Genomic DNA, 19,782 nt, shown 5'->3' on the forward strand with positions numbered 1-19,782 from the left:
CTCTACTCCACTCTCTCTCTCTCTACTCCACTCTCTCTCTCTCTACTCCCCCTCTCTCTACTCCCCTCTCTCTCTCTCTCTCTCTCTCTCTCTCTCTCTCTCTCTCTCGCTTTACTCCCTTCCCTCTCGCTCTCTCTACTCCTCTCTCTCTCTACTCCCCTCTCTCTTCCCCTCTCTCTCTCTCGCTCTCTCTCTCCTCCCCCGCTCTCTCTCTACTCCCCTCTCTCCTCCCCTCTCTCCTCCCCTCTCTCTCTCTCTCTCTCTCTCTCTTTCTCTCTCTCTCTCTCTCTACTCCCCTCGCTCTCTCTCCTCCTCTTTTTCTTTACTCCCCTCGCTCTCTCTACTCCCCTCGCTCTCTCCCCTCGATCTCTCTACTCCCCTCTCTCTCTCTCTCTACTCCCCTCTCTCTCTCTCTCTACTCCCTCTCTCTCTCTACTCCTCTCTCTCTCTACTCCCCCTCTCTACTCCCCCCCTCTCTCTCTACTCCCCCTCTCTTTCTCTACTCCCCTCTCTCTCGCTCTCTCTCTGTACTCCCCTCTCTCTCTCTCTACTCCCCTATCTCTCTCTACTCCCCTCTCTCTACTCCCCTCGCTCTCTCTCTCTTTACTCCGCTCTCTCTCTCTACTCCCCTCTCTCTCTCTACTCCCCTCTCTCTCTCTACTCCCCTCTCTCTCGCTCTCTCTCTGTATTCCCCTCTCTCTCTACTCCCCTCTCTCTCTCTACTCCCCTCTCTCTCTCTACTCCCCTCTCTTTCTCTACTCCCCTCTCTCTCTCGCTCTCTCTCGCTCTCACTCTCTCTACAGCAAGTGTGTAAATGTGGCTCAGAGGGCTGCCGGGGCATCATCGGAGGTAAAAGCCAGCGAATCAACGGGATGCCTGGAAAGACAGGCGGGGCACGGCGGCTGGGTCGACTCAAGGAGAAACGCAAGTCCAAGCACCAGCTGAAAAAACGAGTGCGTGTAAGGGAGAGAGACTAGAGGAAATGTTATATCAGGTGTCTTGCTACTGCCACTGCAATGGGTCTTTGATATTTACCGTCATCAAACGTTTTACCACAGCATTTTTATGGAGCCTAAAAGCAAAGACATTGTATTCTGGTCCTAAATCAGTCAATATTTTGCCATGTCTTTAGCTCTGTAACCTAGAGAACCTATTTTAAGGGGGACTGTGCATGTAGAACAGAGTGGTTCTTTGTTTCAAAGGAGCTTTTTGTGGGGTGGAAGGTTCGATAAAAAAAATGACATGGACTTGAATAGTGAGAGGGCTGGACTGAACAACAGCATAGGATCAGTACTCCTTTATCTCTAACTCTCCCCCTCTTCTCTTTTCCCAAGGAGGAGGATTCAAGTGACAGCAGCATAGGATCAGTACTCCTTTATCTCTAACTCTCCCCCTCTTCTCCTTTCCCAAGGAGGAGGGTTCAAGTGACATCAGCATAGGATCAGTACTCCTCTATCTCTAACTCTTCTCCTTTCCCAAGGAGGAGGATTCAAGTGACAGCAGCATAGGATCAGTACTCCTTTATCTCTAACTCTCCCCCTCTTCTCTTTTCCCAAGGAGGAGGATTCAAGTGACAGCAGCAAGTTTTATCCCCACCTTCTTATGAAACCCATGTCCAACAGAGAGAGGTACACACACAGCACACGTGCCAAACACCCCATCTGCCCTTCACGCAAACAGAACACACACACTCACCACTCTCTCTCTCTCTCCCTGTGGCTCAGGAACTTTGTGCTGAAGCACTGTGTGTTCCTACTGAGGAACTGGGAGAAGATGAGGGAGAAGCAGGAGCTGTTGAAGAGGGAGGGCGAGAGGGAGGCCAGTGGCGGCCTGTCCATCTACACACGCTGGGGAGGAGTCATCCGCGACGATGGAAACATCAAGTCAGGTGTGTGTGTGTGTGTGTGTGTGTGTGTGTGTGTGTGTGTGTGTGTGTGTGTGTGTGTGTGTGTGTGTGTGTGTGTGTGTGTGTGTGAGGGGTCAAAGGTGTGTGAGACCCCACATGTGCAGGAAAACAGAACTAGAATGAATAGAATAATCATTCTATACTGAACAGAAATAGGAACGTAACAGGTAAAGTGTTGGTCTCATGTTTCATGAGCTGAAATAAAAGATCCTCAAAATGTCTAACATTTTGTGCAGAAATTTGTTTACATCCCGGTTAGTGAGCATATCTCCCTTGCCAAGATAATCCATCCACCTGACAGGTGTGGCATATCAAGAAGCTAATTAAACAGCATGATCATTACACAGGTGCACCTTGTACTGTTGACACACAACCCAATGCCACAGATGCCTCAAGTTGAGGGAGCATGTAATTGGCATGCTAACTGCAGGAATGTCCACCAGAGTGGTTGCCAGAGAATTGAATGTTCATTTCTCTACTATAAGCCGAGGCGGCTTATAAAAAAACATTGTTTTTGAGAATTTGGCAGTACGTCCAACCGACCTCACAACCACGCCAGCCCAGGACCTCCACATCAGGCTTCTTTACCTGTGGGCTCGTCTGAGACCAGCCACTCGGACAGCTGATGAAACTGAGGAGTATTTCTGTCTGTAATAAAGCCATTTTGTGGGGTAACTCATTCTGATTGGCCCATGCCGAATCATGTGAAATCCAGAGATTAGGGCCGAATGAATGTATTTCAATTGGCTGATTTCCTTACAGTTCATATAACTCAGTAAAATTGTTGAAATTGTTGCGTTTATATTTTTGCTTAGTATATTTCTGTATGCAGGAATGTGCCAGGGGTAAGTTTTCCCAAAAGATTTGTAGCTCTAAGATAATATTTCATCCTTTCCCTACAATAGACTTATGATGACGTTAGTGCTACAAAGCTTTTCGGAGAAACCCCAGTTAAATCCGGAATATGAATGCTGTTTTTTTGTATGTGGCGTCGAGGGGAGTGTTTGTGATGGCTTGTCGACTCAATCGCCCTGTGCGTGTGTCCCTTTGTCTCCGCAGACGTGTTCCTGACACAGTTCTCGGCGCTCCAGACGTCCCGGTCGGTGCGCACGCGGAGGCTGGCAGCGGCCGAGGAGAACACGGAGGTCACCCGCACAGCCCGCCTGGCGCACATCTTCAAGGAGATCTGTGACATGATCACCAGCTACAAGGGTCAGTGACACACACACACACACCTTTATTGAACTAGGCAGGTCAAATTCTTATTTACACTGACGGGATATAATATTAGCACAATTAATTGGCCTACACTACAAATTTAACAACATTTTTAACACGTCTGATTTGTACATAATACATTCAGTGACCATACCATAATCATTTTGATCTGATTACGCAAAATTACGCTAAATAAAATCACCATGTCTCAATTTTAAAAAAAACAAACATTTTTATTTTTCCGTGCTTTGATTGGTGGGGGAAAACAGGTCGTTCGTTCAGATCCATTAGCTTGTATCAATAGTATCAAAAGAAAGGTAGATAAGGAAAATCTAAGTTTCAGGGATGAATGTACAGAGAGATATGTGTTCAATGCCAAGCCAGTGTGTCTTATTTGCAATGAAAATGTCGCTGTTTGCCAATAGTTAAATCTCAGAAGTCATTATTAATCTAAGCATGAAACTTTCAAGTGGCCTTCCCGCCCCAGACGGTGGCCCGAAGCAGAAACGTTGAAGCGTTAACTGCAAGCTACACACACAGCTTTTTGGGCTGACATTCTGTCACTTAAACGGGTTAAATCTGCACATGGTGGACATGGTGGAAAAAATTGAGGCCTTTACTATGAAACTTCAGTTGTTCGATTTGGGCTACTGCACTTCAGCACACTGGAGAAACGACAGGCATGGGACCAGGCCGCAGCATTGTCACACAGGTGAACGAAGATTTCATCAAGCAGCTGAGGGACAACTTCTCAACCAGATTTGAAGACTACAGCATGCCCAAGGATATCATTGCGTTTGTATGTGATCCTCTCAAAGTCCGCCCAGGTGGAGAATACTCTTCCCTTGAAAAGAAAACGATACCCTCGCTGGATGAGGCCGCAATTCAAACGGAGCTGATTGAACTCCAGACATCGAGCCAAATCAGGGATGCGCTCAGTAGTAGTGCTGAGTCCTTGTGTTCGTTGTGGGTGGCATGCTCAGAGGAATATAGCACTATAAAGAAACGTACATTTTATGTGCTAACAATGTTTGGATTGATTTACACCTGCGAGTTCTCATTTTCCTCTATGAACGTAATATAGACTCACGACGGGAACCGGCTTTCACGTAAGTCAATCTAGGACTGCCTGCGCATCAAAATCTCACCCGACATCCACAAGATCGTGTCCGAGGGGAGGACTGCCTGCTTCTATTAGGCCATATATTTTTGTGGAAGGTGCTGTTTAGCGTCATAACTGGCTGAGGTAGGCTAAGGTATTTTATATAAGACTTGGATGAAATAGACTCCAATTAAGCTCTCTTGTTGTTTGTTTGTAAAGTCAAATTAAGATGAAGATTATTGTTGAAGTGAATTACTCGACTGGTGTAGTTTTTCTCCATCTGTTGCTGTGCAACACTTGCATAACAAGTTAGCTACAGTACAAGTCAGAAGTTTGGACACACCATGTGTAAAAAAATTCTACATCGTAAAATAATAGTGATGACATCAAAACTATGAAATAACACATGGAATCATGTAGTAACCAAAAAAGTGTTAAACAAATCTAAATATATATATATATTTTTTGATTCTTCAAAGTAGCCACCCTTTTCCTTGATGACAGCTTTGCACACTCTTGGCATTCTCTCAACCAGCTTCACCTGGAATGCTTTTCCAACAGTCTTGAAGGAGTTCCCACTAGGGTTGCACGATATATCGGTGAACATATCGGAATCGGACGACATTAGTCAAAAAAATGCCAACATCGGTATCGGTCCTATTTCTAGTTTAACGCCGATGTGCAAAACCGATGGCAAAGCTGACGTAAATACCTATATAACGTAGGTTACATGACGTAATGACGCCACATAAAATGTTGCGCTACACGTGCAACACAGCATTCCTAACCTAGCCCACAATGTCTGCTGTGTGGATCGAGCAGTCAACAAGTCGATCAGTCATTTGAAAGAGTAAGAACATTTCAGCGAGAATCCATTAACGCCAAGAAAATGGAATTGACAATCAACCATTCTCTGTCGTGGGTGATGTTGGCTTTCGTGACTGGTCGAGTACTGGTACACATGACCAAGTGCAATATTTTTCAGATGTTGCCCTACTGGTGTTACACAGTAATAGCGTCACTGCTATTTGCTTCACGACATACATACTACGGAACGCCGTTTGGGTCTTTGCGTGTCAAAAAACGTCAAATAGTGTTATTGTCAAATAGTATTATTTGACGTGTAGTCAAATAATACTATTTGACAATAACACTATTTGACGCGCTATGTTCTGAAATTGCACGTGCAAGCCAAGCGATACCACTACTATCGTAGCACTGTCAATGCTGCAAACACTGGCCTCGAACAATGTGTTTACAATACCACGTTGGTAATACAGCATTATTTGTTAGACCGCAACTTCTGGGGTAGCTAACTACCTTTAGCTTGGTACCTAGCTAGCACCAATACAACCAGCCTGAAAACAATGACCAATAGAAACTGCAGTCATTTTCATTCTTAGCAATGATTTAGGAATCCTTGTGAGTAAGTATTAGCTAGGTAACCACTTGTTGTTTGCCGATTGAAATTGAACTTCAGTTCATGAAAATAAATAGCTATCCAGTTGCTTAACCCTGTTGCCCAAAGCTAATGTTATAAGTAGCCAGCTAGCTTCATCTGGCTAGTGAGGCTCCACCGAACCGGGTTATGTGTTGTGAAGCTAGCCACAATAAGGATTAGGCACAATAGTGGACTTTGCGGTTTGCCTTCAAAATAAAAGTACATTTTTGAACGTGATGCAGAAGTTTACAATTGGTGGAATCATGCCATATTTAGACTAGATAATGTTAAACCAGGTTGGAATGTGAAGCAATGAAATGGAATCAGTCTACTCGGTGACACCTACAGAACACAACTCTGAAGAGTTTACGTAAATATTAGCGTTGTAGCTGTTATCGCGGGACTGTGACTGTGTGAAATGACCTCCCCAATCAGCCTATTGTGTGTATTGACATTCATATGGCACTGTACAGCTTTACCTAAGGTTTGGGGATCAATGAAATGGGTTATCAGTCTACTCAATACCCAAGATATTTATCAGACTCCAAAACATCCACGCAGTATTGTTTTTCCTCTGGAATAGTGTTCAATACACATAGGTTGACAATAAATGTGGCTCAATTCACAGTTGTTTCAGAGTCCAGCAATAATAGCTACGACGTTAAAGTTCTCTGGGTGTCACTGAGTAGACTGATACCCCATGTCATTGATCCACAATCCATAGGTAAGGCTGTACAGTTAAATAAGTATGTCCCCAATGCAATTTTAAAGTATAATAGATCCAGTGTGATTTCAACAGATTTTTGTCAAATTAACAAATGATTGTCTTTTGTTGATTTTATATAACAACATTCCAACCTCATTTAGCATTATCTATTAAATTATGGCATAATTCTACTATTTGTTTTGATTTGCCTCACTGTCAATGACATACTTTTTATTTTGAAGGCTAACTGCTAAGTCTGCTATTGTGGCTAATCCATATTATGGCTGGCTTCACATAGAACATTGTTTGCATCCATGAGCTAGCTGGCATTTATTCATGACAACTTTATCAGCATCGTAGCATACGTATCGATGAATCATTGTGGCATATGAAATATGAGGGATAGTGTAATCAATGTGTATTAAATATGTAAAATGATTATTCAGGTCCTGATTGTTGACCAATCTATTTCACACATCAAATAGTGTTATTTGACACGTCAAATAGTTTTATTTGATGTGTATCTTTTTTGACACGCAAAGACCCAAAATGCGTTCCATAGAAATCCTGGTTGAGAATGAAACGACTGAACAAATTAACAATGAGCAAGTAAGTGAAATAAATTGGTTTTGATTTGACTGATAATGGGGACAAACTTTTTGGCCATTGTGTATGTGCGTGTGTGTGTGTGTGTGTGTGACCTTTATTTAACTAGGCAAGTCAGTTAAGAACAAATTCTTATTTACAATGACGGCCTACCCCGGCCAAACCCGGACGACGCTGGTCCAATTGTGCGCCGCCCTGTGGGACTCCCAATCACGGCCGGATGTGATACAGCCTGGATTCGAACCAGGGACTGTAGTGATGCCTCTTGCACTGAGATGCAGTGCCTTAGACCGCTGCGTCCGTGTGTGTGTGTGTTATTATTTAACTATTTAACTGTACAAACAATGTCATACCGGTGCATCACTAGTTCCCGCATATGTTGAGCGCTTGTTGGCTGCATTTCCTTCACTCTGCGATCCAACTCATCCCTAACCATCTCAATTGGGTTGAGGTCAGGTGATTGTGGGGGCCAGGTCTTCTGATGATCACTCTCCTTCTTGGTCAAATAGCCCTTACACATCCTGGAGGTGTGTTGGGTCATTATCCTGTTGAAAAACAAATGATAGTCCAACTAAGCGCAAACCAGATGGGATGGTGTATCACTGCAGAATGCTGTGGTAGCCATGCTGGTTAAATGAATCACTGACAGTATCACCAGCAAAGCACCATCACACCTCCTCCTCCATGCTTCACGGTAGGAACCACACATGCGGATATCATCCGTTCACCTACTCTGTTTCACAAAGACACAGCGGTTGGAACCAAAAATCTCAAATTTGGACTCATCAGACCAAAGGACAGATTTCCACCGGTCTAATGTCCATTGCGCGTGTTTCTTGTCCCAAGCAAGTCACTTCTTCTTATCAGTGTCCTTTAGTAGTGGTTTCTTTGCAGTGATTCAACCATGAAGGCCTGATTCACGCAGTCTCCTCTGAACAGTTGATGTTGAGATGTGTCTGTTACTTGAACTCTGTGAAGCATTTATGTGGGCTGCAATTTCTGAGGCTGGTAACTCTAGTGAACTTATGCTCTGCCGCAGAGGTAACTCTGGGTCTTCCTTTATTGTGAGGGTCTTCATGAGAGCCAGTTTCATCATTGCGCTTGATGGTTTTTGCGACTGCACTTGAAGAAACTTTAAAAGTTCTTGAAATTTTCCAGATTTACTGACCTTCATGTCTTAAAGTAATGATGGACTGTTGTTTCTCTTTGCTTATTTGAGCTGTTCTTGCCATAATATGGACTTGGTCTTTTTCCAAATAGGGTGATTTTCTTTATACCACCCCTACCTAGTCGCAACACAACTGATTGGCTCAAACGCATTAAGAAGGAAAGAAATTCCACAAATTAACTTTTAACAAGGCACACCTGTTAATTGGAATGCATTCCAGGTGACTACCTCATGAAGCTGGTTGAGAGAATGCCAAGAGTGTGCAAAGCTGTCATCAAGGCAAAGGTGGCTACTTTGAAGAATTTCAAATATATTATGATTTGTTTAACACTTCTGGTTACTACATGATTTCATGTGTTTTTTCATGGTTTTGACGTCTTCACTATTATTCTACAAATACAAACCCTTAAACGAGTAGGTGTGTCCAAACTTTTGACTGGTACTGTATATTTTCAGCACCAGGCGCTGTTCACCTCATGTTAATTGCGCTGCGTTTGCAGATTTACGTTTCAGCGGCTCCCTACAAAATGGCCCGCTGCCTGCTTTATTAGTTATTAGTCTCCTGCATTCTCTCTCCTCGTGAATTAAGTTAATATGTAATTTTTGCATTATTTAGGTTGTGTAATTTCCTTCTTGGAACATTGCATTCTGGAATTTTTGTATGTCGGGCCCGAGATTTTTTTATTATCATTTTAAATGAAAAAAATATTAATCATTATTTTGGGGGGCTTTGTGAGGCCAAATAATATTGCTGGCGGGGCAGACTTGGCCCACGGGCCGCCAGTTGGGGAACCCAGCTGTAAGGGATGGCAGAGCTTTGTGTGTACACGGGTGTGGGTGTGTGCAGCCTTCCCTGTAAACACCAACCACCCCTCCAGCATACTCACACTCTCTCGATTACTCACTCACAAACTTGCGCACACACTGAACTCCTTCCTGTAATGAACACGATAGGAGACAGAGAGCTGGTTTCAAGCACAGAGCGCAGCAGGTGTTTATTGGAAGGGACCTTGGGAGAAGGCAGGTAGCTGGGTCCAGGGGCAGGCAGAAGGTCATACACGGTAGGTCCAAGATGGCAACAGTACAGGCAGGGAATAGGCAAAAAGCGTTGAGTGAAGCAGGCAACAACTATCCTACACGGCAGGAGTGAAGGACGGGAAAAACCAGTGCTCTGAGAGAAGTGTCTCAAAACAAACAATACCTCACAGTGATGAGGTGCAAGGAACTGAACTAAATATTGTGGGATGATGACATGCAGGTGTGTGAACAAGTGATTAGAATTCCGGTGATTGGGATCTGGACACTGAGCTGGAAAGTGGTCAGCGTTCTGGGGATCTAAGTGTTTGGGAGTGTGAGTTGGGCGCAGACGTTACACTTCCCATGAACTTCCTAGTCTCTAAACATCCCTGGTGCCTTCAGAGAAACTGGGGTCAAATGGCAATGACATGACAAAGTCAACACTTCTGTGTTACGCAACCCATTCTCAACAGGACTCAGTCCATGTGCGTGTACTGACCACTACTACTGGCTTACCTGTTTGGCTTTTGCTTCTACAAACATCTGCTGTTGTAGATCTGATTCAAGTGTGCAGACTCATTTTTCCCTGAGTATATTTATGCACTATAAAAGTAGAAGGTACTCTGCTGAAGATAATGAAACATCTCTCTTTCCATAGACTCAGCTGGTCAGACCCTTGCTGCTCCACTGGTAAACCTACCCTCAAGAAAGCGGTATGTTTTTGCTTGTTTGTTTGTGTGTGCATGCTAGCTCTTTCACCAATGTTTACTGTATGTAGGTGTGTTGTGCAACGCTTTGTGTGTTATCCAACACCCTCAGTGTTCTTATCGCTTCTTGCGACCATTACGATCATGTTTTGATTCATGAGACAAGAGGCACAGTTTTGACTCTCACCCCATGACTGTGTGTGTGTGTGTGTGTGTGTGTGTGACCCCAGGAACACGCAGTACTATGAGAAGGTGTCAGACCCGCTGGACCTGAGTACCATTGAGAAGCAAATCACCACAGGGCACTACAAGACCGTGGAGGCATTTGACACTGACATGCTCAAAGTGTTCCGCAATGCAGAGGTGGGTATCCCTCAACCCTACTCCTTATTGGATATACACAGCCACTGTTCCTTTACACACACACCTACACACAGAGGACTCTTTTACACACACACCTACACACAGAGGACTCTTATTTACATTTGTGTTGTGTGGAGGCTGTGTGAGTGCCACTCAAATCGTTTGAAGGTTAGTCAACTATATTTCCTCTCCAAATCATTATTGAAAATATACATACATTTGTACAATGAGCACTTGTCTCCCAAATACACCATTACAGTTGGTGGTTAGCTAGCTACCAAATTTTTGCCATATTAGCATAGACGTGATGAGTCAAAACGCCTCAAAAGAAGACACGGTATCAATAACAAGAAACAACCAGCTGAAACGAGCCACGATTCCCCACATGGCAGCTTCTTGCCATTGTTGCTATCTGTCTGAAAATGTATCATTTTGTAGGGGTTTAGAATTCTAAGTGGGATTCTGGAAGCCTGGTCGAACTTGTTTAGGTTGCTGTGGCGTAAGCTTCGCTTTACAAAACACAAACTGTATTTTCCAAATTCTCAACGTCATTGCCCTATGCTCCCTCCATCCTAGCAGAAATACTACGGGCGGAAGTCGTCAGTAGGGAGGGACGTGTGCCGGCTGAGGAAGGCCTACTACGGTGCGCGCCACGAAGCCGCTGTCCAGATTGACGAAATTGTCGGAGAAACAGCCAGCGAAGCGGACAGTTCGGATTCGCTGGAGCGAGACCACGCCCATCATCACCACCACCACGGAGGGGGCTGGCCGGGCTCTCACGACAAGGACGATGACATCATCCGCTGCATCTGCGGCATGTACAAGGACGAGGGCCTGATGATCCAGTGTGAGAAGTGCATGGTGAGAGAGCGTGGGACACAGCCTAACATTGCAGGCTCCGAATTCAACCTGTTGTTGAATGTTAGCCTAACTGAATATGGATATAACTGAATATCAGTTCCTTACTGAATCCATGAGGCAATGTACAGTTTGGATTCCAAATACCTGCCTGTTGATTCAGAGTGACTGGTGAGTGTTCCTGTCACGGAAGCAATGTTTTTGAGAGCACGAGTTGATTGTGGGAAAGATGACTAAGTGTGGTAGTCTAATATATTGTTAGCGTTAGTTTTGGCTGTGATTGTAGTGTCAGGGTAAACGGTGATGCGTCTGTCTCTCAGGTGTGGCAGCACTTTGACTGCATGCGGCTGGAGGCGGAGGTGGAACACTACCTGTGTGAGCAGTGCGACCCCCGACCTGTGGACAGGGTGAGTGTTGTCCCCCTTAACCTAATCTCAATCACACCCCATGGTCTATAGGAACCAGAAGTTGGAACCGGTTCAGGGAACAGAACAGAAAACTAAAATGTTTGGAGGAGGTGGGGGGCAGAATCAGAACTGGGAACGAAAGCGATCTATACTATTCCGGAACATAACCGTTATTTTAAAAGCATGGGATCTGGTTAATAATGTTATTTTACGTTCCGGGCATTTTCCAGTCCCACCAAAAATGAAACAAAGCACCTATGCAAAGTCCTCACTATGTCACTCAGAAACGTATTCCAGTGTCTGCTGCCAGCAAAAAATCTTTGCTACTGTGTGTGTGTGTAGGCTACCTGCCCCTCCCTCGCCGGAGCATAGACTACTGTAGCCTACTGACGTTACAAGCGTGATTCTGAAATTAGGGAGAGACATTTTTAATTAGAGATTAACCTTTTCAATGATAGTTAAGGATACTATAGTTATCACATTTCACATTGGATTTATTAACTACAAAAAGGTAAGATATGTTTTTTTTTCTGGTGCCTCTCTGCACACACACGTTAGCTAGCTAACTAGCTCTGGTCCAACAATTAAGCCAACTCTCGGAAGGCCAAAGACATTCAAAGTTCCTTCATAAAAGCCACTCCTGCGTAGGTATAATTCTGAGAGGCCTGATTCAGATAATGCAAGTCATAACAAGATGCCCAGCACTTCAAGCCAAGCCTCTTCCTCCACCCTTTCTTGCTCCCCACCCTTGTCTGTCCAATGTGTGTTAACAGCTATAGCTTTCTCACTCCATAGCAAGCTGCGCTATCTGCACTGATTGGTGAAGTAATTCAATGTCGAGCTAAATGTTTGAAAAATATATATGATTTGGTTTAAAAAGGAACAGAAAGGAATGATATAAACCGTAAGTTTATTTTTGTGTTCAAACCGGTTCTAACTTTATTTTGCTGGTCAGAACAGTGGAATGAAACGAAATTATTCAGAACGAAACAATTGGAAAATTATTTCCATTCCAACCCCTCAAAGAAACTGGAAGGTCACAGGTGGGTTATCAGACGATGGGTGTTTCTCAATATGCGTACTACTATTCTCCACACTCATGTTCCGAGTGCATTCTTTGTGGACGCTCTCTTGAGTGCGTTCTTGTGAGGACGAGTGTGGATAAAATATTACATTTGAGAAGCACTCGCACTCCCCCTACTGTATTATGTCACGCTTCACCTCCCCCATTCACTGAACGTAATAACCTGCACTAGCCAGCTAGTTTAACAGGCAAAAACTACCTAAAAATAATGTTATGCAAGGTAGATGACTGTCAGTTCTTCATGGTTAGCTAGTTACCAATTCTTTGTGGCTAGCTAGCTATCCAGTTTGCTCTATTGACTTACAATGGGCTTGCGATCTACACACACTAAAGTGGGTATTGTAGGCAGGTAAACATGCCAAAATGAGTACTGTATGTATTTATTAATGTATCAAGATAAAATATTGCAATCAGGCAACATATGAGATGTGAATGGGCAACATTTCATTCCAAAGTCTGAGTTTATTTTCTCCTCTTGAGCTCAAATAATGTCCGCCATTCATTTCAATAAACTTTTGCGCCGCAAACTTTGATTTGGAACTCATTCTCCTACCCTCCTGTGCATCAATTTGCGTGCTCGTAGCATGGTAGAATGCATATTGTGAAACAGCCCATGAGAGATGTGTTCAGTCAGTGACAAAAAAGGTGATATGCACATCCCAAAACTAAGATAATCAAATCACTTTTTTTTAAAAGTGCATTTAACAGTCACAACACACTTTACAGAAAGTGTAAATAAAGGGGCAAATATGCAGTTGAAACTAACAAAGCGTCACCCTGCCACTGATTTGGAAAACAGTGGAGGGATGGGGGTGTACAACCAATCTCAAATGTATACACAGAGCTATGGATTCAAGGACTGACCATCCATGATATCAAATGTACAGTTTTAACCATGTTTTGAGGCTACACCGTATTTGTTTACAATTACATTGCTTACCAACAATGGAGTAAGAAAATCTTATATTTTGGTTTCTGATAGGGAATGACAGTTGAACTAAGCTCATAAGGCATTTCAGAAGTTATATTCTTCAAGAATCAATGGGTATATATAGCCATTGTTGTTTCAGATACTCCACTCCTTACAGGTGGTTATTTCAAAGGAATGCTTTGTCTTTAGTTTCATCTTCTTGTTTGATCTGATGTCATATCCTGTCCCATTGGTGCTCCAGGAGGTGCCAATGCTGCCCCAGCCCAGCTACGCCCAGTCTGGCTCAATCTACTACATCTGTCTGCTGCGAGACGAACTGCTGCTGCACCAAGGTATGGAAGGGGACTATAACCATGGCACCCTATGCCCTATATAGTGCACTACTTTTGAACAGGGCTCTGCTCAGAAGTATAGGGCTCTGGTCAAAAGTAGTGCATTATATAGGTAATAGCATGCCATTTCGGACGTAACCCCATGTATGAGGCCACATCAATGTTGTAGTGAGTTTTTGTGTCAGTTGCACAGCTTGCCACGTGGAATAATTGTTGTGTAGCAACTTGGGGTGTGATAAATGTTCCTTGTACCGGCTTCCCGAGTTGTGCAGCACTCTATAAGTCTCTATATCACAGTGTTGCGGCATCACTACAGCCTGGGGTTCGATCCCAGACTGCATCACAACCGGCCGTGACCCAGCGTCGTACGTGTTTGGCGAGGCTTTGGCCCGGGGGGGGCTTTACTTGGCCCATCGCGCTCTAGCGACTCCTTGTGGCGGGCCGGGGGCCTGCAGGCTAACTTCGGTCGTCAGTTGAACAGTGTTTCCTTCGACACATTGGTGCAGCTGGCTTCCAGGTAAAGCGAGCGAGTGTTAAGAAGTGCGGCTTGGTCGGTCATGTTTCAGAGGACGCATGACTCAACCTTTCCCGAGCCCGTTGGGGAGTTGCAGCGATGAGACAAGATCGTAATCCCGAAATTGGGGAGATAAAAGGGTAATTTAAAAAAACAAAAATGTATAAATAAAAATCATGATAATGTTATGTAACCTGTCTGACCAGGTGACTGTGTGTACCTGATGAGGGACAGCAGACGCACCCCAGAGGGCCAGCCAGTCAGGCAGTCCTACCGTCTCCTGTCCCATGTCAACAGAGACAAGCTAGACATCTTCCGCATCGAGAAACTCTGGAAGAGTGAAAAGTAAGGGAGGGGGAAAAGGGAACGCCCCATTGAGCCAGCGCTGAGCAACTTCAGCGATTTCATTGCTGTATTTTTGCCTCTGACACGCTCTTGTCTCCTTGTGTGGGTACCCTGTAGGGGTGAGAGGTTTGCCTTTGGCCATCATTACTTCAGGCCCCACGAGACGCACCACTCGCCCTCGCGCCGCTTCTACCACAACGAGCTGTTCCGTGTGCCACTCTACGAGATCATCCCTCTGGAGGCCGTGGTCGGGACCTGCTGCGTCCTCGATCTCTACACCTACTGCAAAGGTGAGACTCACGCACGCACACACACACACACACACTTTGTAAGGGAGTTCAAAACAAACACACTGAGCCAACACACATAATTACCTAACCTGACCTGTGGTGCGTTTGTTTTTTTCTCAGGACGGCCGAAAGGAGTGAAGGAGCAGGACGTGTACATCTGCGACTACCGCCTGGACAAGTCGGCGCACCTCTTCTACAAGATCCACCGCAACCGCTTCCCCGTGTGCACTAAGCCCTACGCCTTCAACCACTTCCCCAAGAGGCTGGCCCCCAAGAGAGACTTCTCAGTAAGAGGGTCCAAGAGGAGGGGTGGGGGTTGTTTGTATTGAAGTGTCCGTATGTAGTTTTAGTGAGGCTAGTTTGATGAGGTAGTATTGATATAAGGTTCCGTTATGGGCTTGAATTGAGTGCAATTAGAGAAGTGTATCAAAGTTGTTTTGTCAAAGAGGTTGATTGGGCACCAGTGACGACTGATATGTGCCCACCGTTCTTTTCGTGGGTGTTGTTGCAAACCGTTAGTTATCCTAAGAGAGAAGATTGGGGTCCAGCTTTATACACAGTTAGTAAAACAAATTGTTAATAATCCCAAAAATGAAGTCCTGTATGAGCAACTTGTAAGTCAAATTAAAGAGCCTTTATTCCTTTCCAACCTCGCCACAGCCGCACTACGTTCCTGACAACTACAAGAGGAACGGGGGGCGTTCGGCCTGGAAGAGCGAGCGGCCCAAAGGAGTTGGAGGGGCCTGTGAGGACGACGCTTCCACATGCGACCAGGGTGACGACTTCCGTCCGGAGAGTGACAACCGAAGAGTGGTGGAGGGGGACATGGACACTGCCCATGAAGAACCCGCACTCCCTACCGCTGCCCAACCCACGCGACCAGATGGGCCAAGGGATGGAGAAGAGGAGGAGGCGGGGCAGGAGGTAGAGGAGCATAGGGAGCTGGAGGAAGGTACAGCAGAGAGAGGAGTTGACGTGCTGGAGCTCCTCCCCTCCATGTCTTCCTCACCCCTCCATCACTCCGGACTGGGCAGGAGGGAGGCGCAAAGGGATCGGCTAAACAAGATTCTGCTGGATCTGCTACACAGAACACCCAATAAGAACGGTGAGCAGGCAATGAGGAAACGGGAATTATGACAGAGGGGTGGTTTGATGAAGAATGGAAACTGTTGAGTTGATGAAGGGGAAATATCAGACAGTTAACTGAATGTGTCATTGGTGTTTGGTAACTTCTCTCTCTTCTTCCAACAGCCATAGATGTCACTTATCTTCTAGAGGAGGGGTCAGGACGGCGATTACGTAGACGGACACTTGGATTCGGAGACTTTGTGGGTAGAAAATGATGTTGCCACTTACCTGGCAAGCACATTCCCCTTTCATTTACTTGGGAGAGGTGGGGGGGAAATGGAAAGAGGGAAGACGACATCTACAAAGAGAAGGTCACCACAAAGTGAAAAGGTTGGTCCCCTTCTCTTGGCGCCCCTTCAGGTGGTGTCCCCTCTTCCCCAACCTTTCATCTCAAGTGATGAAACAACTCAACAAATAAATGGTTTGAAGCAGTGCACTCAGCAGTCGTGTTCATTGATAACAGTTTTGTAGGGGACCCAAGGACTTCTCAGGAGGGTGGACCCAGACTTATTGAAGTACGATGCAAATGCATATTTTATTTTTAATTTTTTTACATAGGAAAATGTACCCCATGCACTTAAAAATGCGCATTGAACATATATTCATCAAAGACAGCCCTGTTACAGAGAGACAATTACATAGGTGTCACATTATCCATACATGGCTCATCAGTGCAACCTTGAGTCAATTATTTTTGATGAGCAAAATAAAGGAACAAAGTGGTACTGAACACGGCTGTGGCATGCAGCCACAGACTCAATTTTTTTAACAACATCAAATGGGAATCAGAACACTGGAGACTGGCGCACCCTAGTGGGACTAAGTGGTGATGACAAACTAAACGTAGGGTTAATGTACCAGGACTATCCTCAGAGGCTATGCAGTGTACAGTAAGCATACACTGTTGACGATGAACTAGGAGAGAAGCAGCAGGAACGAGGTTGGTCAACTGCACTTTGGTACCATGGATATTGTTGGCGCTCTATAATGTATCAACGAGACACACTAACACAGTATTGGATGATCCAGTCTGAAAAGCAACTTAATAAGTATATTATCTTATATATATATATATATTATATATATAATATATATATATAGGAACAGAGAAGGAAGGACGGGAGAATGGCTGGTGGTCTTTGGGAAGATGGAGTGTGCGCTTTTGGTCAGTCAAGTGTCTTGTTTGGTTTGTGAGGCAGTCCACTTCACCCCTCTTTCTGAAGTACCTGATTCACCAGCTTAACTAAGTCAGGTGGCGGAACACTGGCTCTTACTGTAATGCCTTAGAGCGCCGTGATCCCTGACTGCCTTGCGTGAGTGTGTGCGTATTGTGTATGCACATTTATGTGTCAGTAATCTGCCAGAATTCTTGAAGAAAAAAGGAAAAAAATTAAGGGCTTGATGGCAATTAACATTTTATGGGAAATTATGGAAACATAAAATGTATCGTGATGGTCATATTTTCATATATTCTGTGAGGGGTATTTGTTGGGAGGGAGGAATTCTAGCTGTACATTTTATTCTTCAAATGTGTTCTGGTTGCCATGGAGAATACTTTTAAATAATTTGTGTGATTTGATGAGATTTCTTTTTTCCAAACACTTCTGTTTAAAATGGGACTTTGACCGAAATGTCCTATCAAGATGGACTGACAGACCGAGAGAGTAAAGAAACTGACAGAAAGAGGACAGAAAGTTGTACAGTGCCAAGTTATGTATATACAGACTGGGATTATGTGAGAAGTGTCTCCAAAAGCAATATCTTGATAACAGATTTTGTGTATTATTGTATTGTACAGAACTCAGACCCATATGTATTATTATAATGATTGTCTGCCATTTGTATTACTATAATCGAGACACTTAAGCTTGAAGGAGAAAGAAGAGGTGTTTTTGTCCAGTAAAATGTACCACAACTGTCCTAAATGAATGACATAAGAATTTTAACTGAACTTTTGTTCCCTAAAAATGAAATTCATCTATGTACTGCATGAGCGAGAAGAATGTCAAACGAACTTCATAAAAGGCATTGGGACATAAGTGACTGAAATGACATCTGTCGCTGTAATAATTAATATCAATAATTTTACTTTTGAGGAGAAAATATGCTCCTTGTTTTTGCTGCAAAGTGTTGAACACTAAAAAACAAACCAACATAAAAATGTTATGATATTATGAAAGATGACAGAAACAAAAGTATAACTGTCAGCTAAATATGTTCTTCCTTTTTGGTTCTGTTTTTTGTGATAGCAGTCATAAATATGATGCTTGTGCTTGTAGGCTATTTGTGTGTTTTGTGTGATTTGTTTAGTTATTTTTAGACAATCACAAAATAAGATGCAAGCATTGTAAATGGGCAGACTGGCAGACATTTTGTGATGTGTACAGTTTGTCAACTTCTTCCACTCGTTAAAAGTTTGTAATTATGATTCTAAAGTCATGAAAATGCTGTTGGTTTTTACTTTTTGTTTTATATTCTATTTGGGTTTTTTTTGTTTGTTTTTAAATAAAAAGCACTACATTATTGTGAATGTTTATTTTGCCTGGACTTTTTGATCATGTTTAAAGGAATTGTTCAATTGTGTTCTGGATTTCCTTAATATAATTCAGGTGAATTTATAAGCAAAGTCGGAAGTTTACATACACCTTAGCCAAATACATTTACACTACTTTATTTTAAGAATGTGAAATGTCAGAATAATAGTAGAGAATTATTTATTTAATCTTTTATTAATTTCATCACATTCCCAGTGGGTCAGAAGTTTACATACACTCAATGAGTATTTGGTAGCATTGCCTTTAAATTGTTTAACTTGGGTCAAAAGTTTAAAGGTAGCCTTCCACAAACTTCCCACAATAAGTTGGGTGAATTTGGTCCCATTCCTCCTGACAGAGCAGGTGTAACTGAGTCAGGTTTGTAGGCCTGCTTGCTCACACACGCTTTTTCAGATCTGCCCACAAATGTTCTATAGGATTGAGGTCAGGGCTTTGTGATGGCCACTCCAATACCTTGACTTTGTTGTCCTTAAGCCATTTTGTCACAACTTTGCAAGTATGCCTGGGGTCATTGTCCATTTGGAAGATCCATTTGCGACCAAGCTTTAACTTCCTGACTGATGTCTTGAGATGTTGCTTCAATATATCCACATAATTTTCCTCCCTCATGAAGCCATCTATTTTGTGAAGTGCACCAGTCCCTCCTGCAGCAAAGCACCCCCACAACATGATACTGCCATCCCCGTGCTTCACGGTTGGGATGGTGTTCTTCGGCTTGCAAGCCTCCCCCTTTTTCCTCCAAACATGGTCATTATGGCCAAACAGCTCTATTTTTGTTTCATCAGATCAGAGGACATTTCTCCAAAAAGTACCATCGTTGTTCCCATGTGCAGTTGCTAACCGTATTCTGGCTTTTTTATGGCGGTTTTGGAGCAGTGGCTTCTTCCTTGCTGAGCGGCCTTTCAGGTTATGTCGATATAGGACTCGTTTTTACTGTGGATAGAGATACTTTTGTACCTGTTTTCTCCAGCATCTTCACAAGGTACTTTGCTGTTGTTCTGGGATTGATTTTCACTTTTCGCACCAAAGTACGTTCATCTCTAGGAGACAGAGCGGTATGGCGGCTGCGTGGTCCCATGGTGTTTATACTTGCGTACTATTGTT

General features: G+C 43.8%; 1 protein-coding gene across 5 annotated transcripts in view; it reads left to right on the plus strand.

The window, feature by feature from the left end:
• Positions 1-18,657, plus strand: part of ash1l (ash1 (absent, small, or homeotic)-like (Drosophila)) — a 47,145-nt gene extending 28,488 nt beyond the window's left edge. For 2 of the 5 annotated variants that reach the window (XM_031793839.1, XM_031793840.1), the window contains exons 14-27: positions 804-959; positions 1,558-1,628; positions 1,725-1,888; positions 2,966-3,118; positions 9,823-9,877; positions 10,102-10,234; positions 10,811-11,095; positions 11,413-11,499; positions 13,756-13,846; positions 14,567-14,705; positions 14,823-14,995; positions 15,116-15,282; positions 15,656-16,100; positions 16,247-18,657. In XM_031793839.1, the coding sequence (XP_031649699.1) occupies positions 804-959; positions 1,558-1,628; positions 1,725-1,888; positions 2,966-3,118; positions 9,823-9,877; positions 10,102-10,234; positions 10,811-11,095; positions 11,413-11,499; positions 13,756-13,846; positions 14,567-14,705; positions 14,823-14,995; positions 15,116-15,282; positions 15,656-16,100; positions 16,247-16,338 (2,211 nt within the window). In that variant the 3' untranslated portion in view covers positions 16,339-18,657. The remainder of the gene's footprint in view (positions 1-803; positions 960-1,557; positions 1,629-1,724; positions 1,889-2,965; positions 3,119-9,822; positions 9,878-10,101; positions 10,235-10,810; positions 11,096-11,412; positions 11,500-13,755; positions 13,847-14,566; positions 14,706-14,822; positions 14,996-15,115; positions 15,283-15,655; positions 16,101-16,246) is intronic. The other 3 variants (XM_031793841.1, XM_031793842.1, XM_031793843.1) reach the window with 3 other exon arrangements.
• Positions 18,658-19,782: the final 1,125 nt, after the last annotated feature.

This window comes from Oncorhynchus kisutch, linkage group LG17 (assembly GCF_002021735.2).
Source record: "Oncorhynchus kisutch isolate 150728-3 linkage group LG17, Okis_V2, whole genome shotgun sequence".
NCBI lineage: Eukaryota > Metazoa > Chordata > Actinopteri > Salmoniformes > Salmonidae > Oncorhynchus > Oncorhynchus kisutch.